At 67.0% G+C, this 200-nt stretch overlaps 1 protein-coding gene across 4 annotated transcripts in view; it reads right to left on the bottom strand.

Annotated features, from left to right (window-relative positions):
* Nucleotides 1-200, bottom strand: part of LOC119593666 — a 65,664-nt gene that overhangs the window by 16,491 nt on the left and 48,973 nt on the right. For 3 of the 4 annotated variants that reach the window (XM_037942622.1, XM_037942621.1, XM_037942623.1), the window contains one exon: nt 9-195. In XM_037942622.1, coding sequence (XP_037798550.1) covers nt 9-195 — 187 coding nt within the window. The remainder of the gene's footprint in view (nt 1-8; nt 196-200) is intronic. The other variant, XM_037942624.1, reaches the window with a different exon arrangement.

Here is a 200-nt window from a genome sequence, read left to right as displayed (position 1 = left end):
TCACTCACATCCCTTGGTCCTGATGACGACGCCGCTGCCGAAGGTCCTCCCTCGCCCGTCGCCCTCGCCCTCCAGCACGGGCGTGACCTCCAGCGTGTAGTTGGTGGCCATGCGCAGCCCCGAGATGAGGGCTGCGAACTCGCGGAACCGCGCGTCCTTGGCGTCGATCTCGTTCGCTTCCACGTCCTTCAGCTGCTGCC

Source organism: Penaeus monodon, chromosome 32 (genome assembly GCF_015228065.2).
Source record: "Penaeus monodon isolate SGIC_2016 chromosome 32, NSTDA_Pmon_1, whole genome shotgun sequence".
In the NCBI taxonomy this organism is placed as follows: domain Eukaryota; kingdom Metazoa; phylum Arthropoda; class Malacostraca; order Decapoda; family Penaeidae; genus Penaeus; species Penaeus monodon.
Note: the sequence above shows the minus strand (reverse complement) of the source record. Positions and strands in the feature narration are given on the sequence as shown.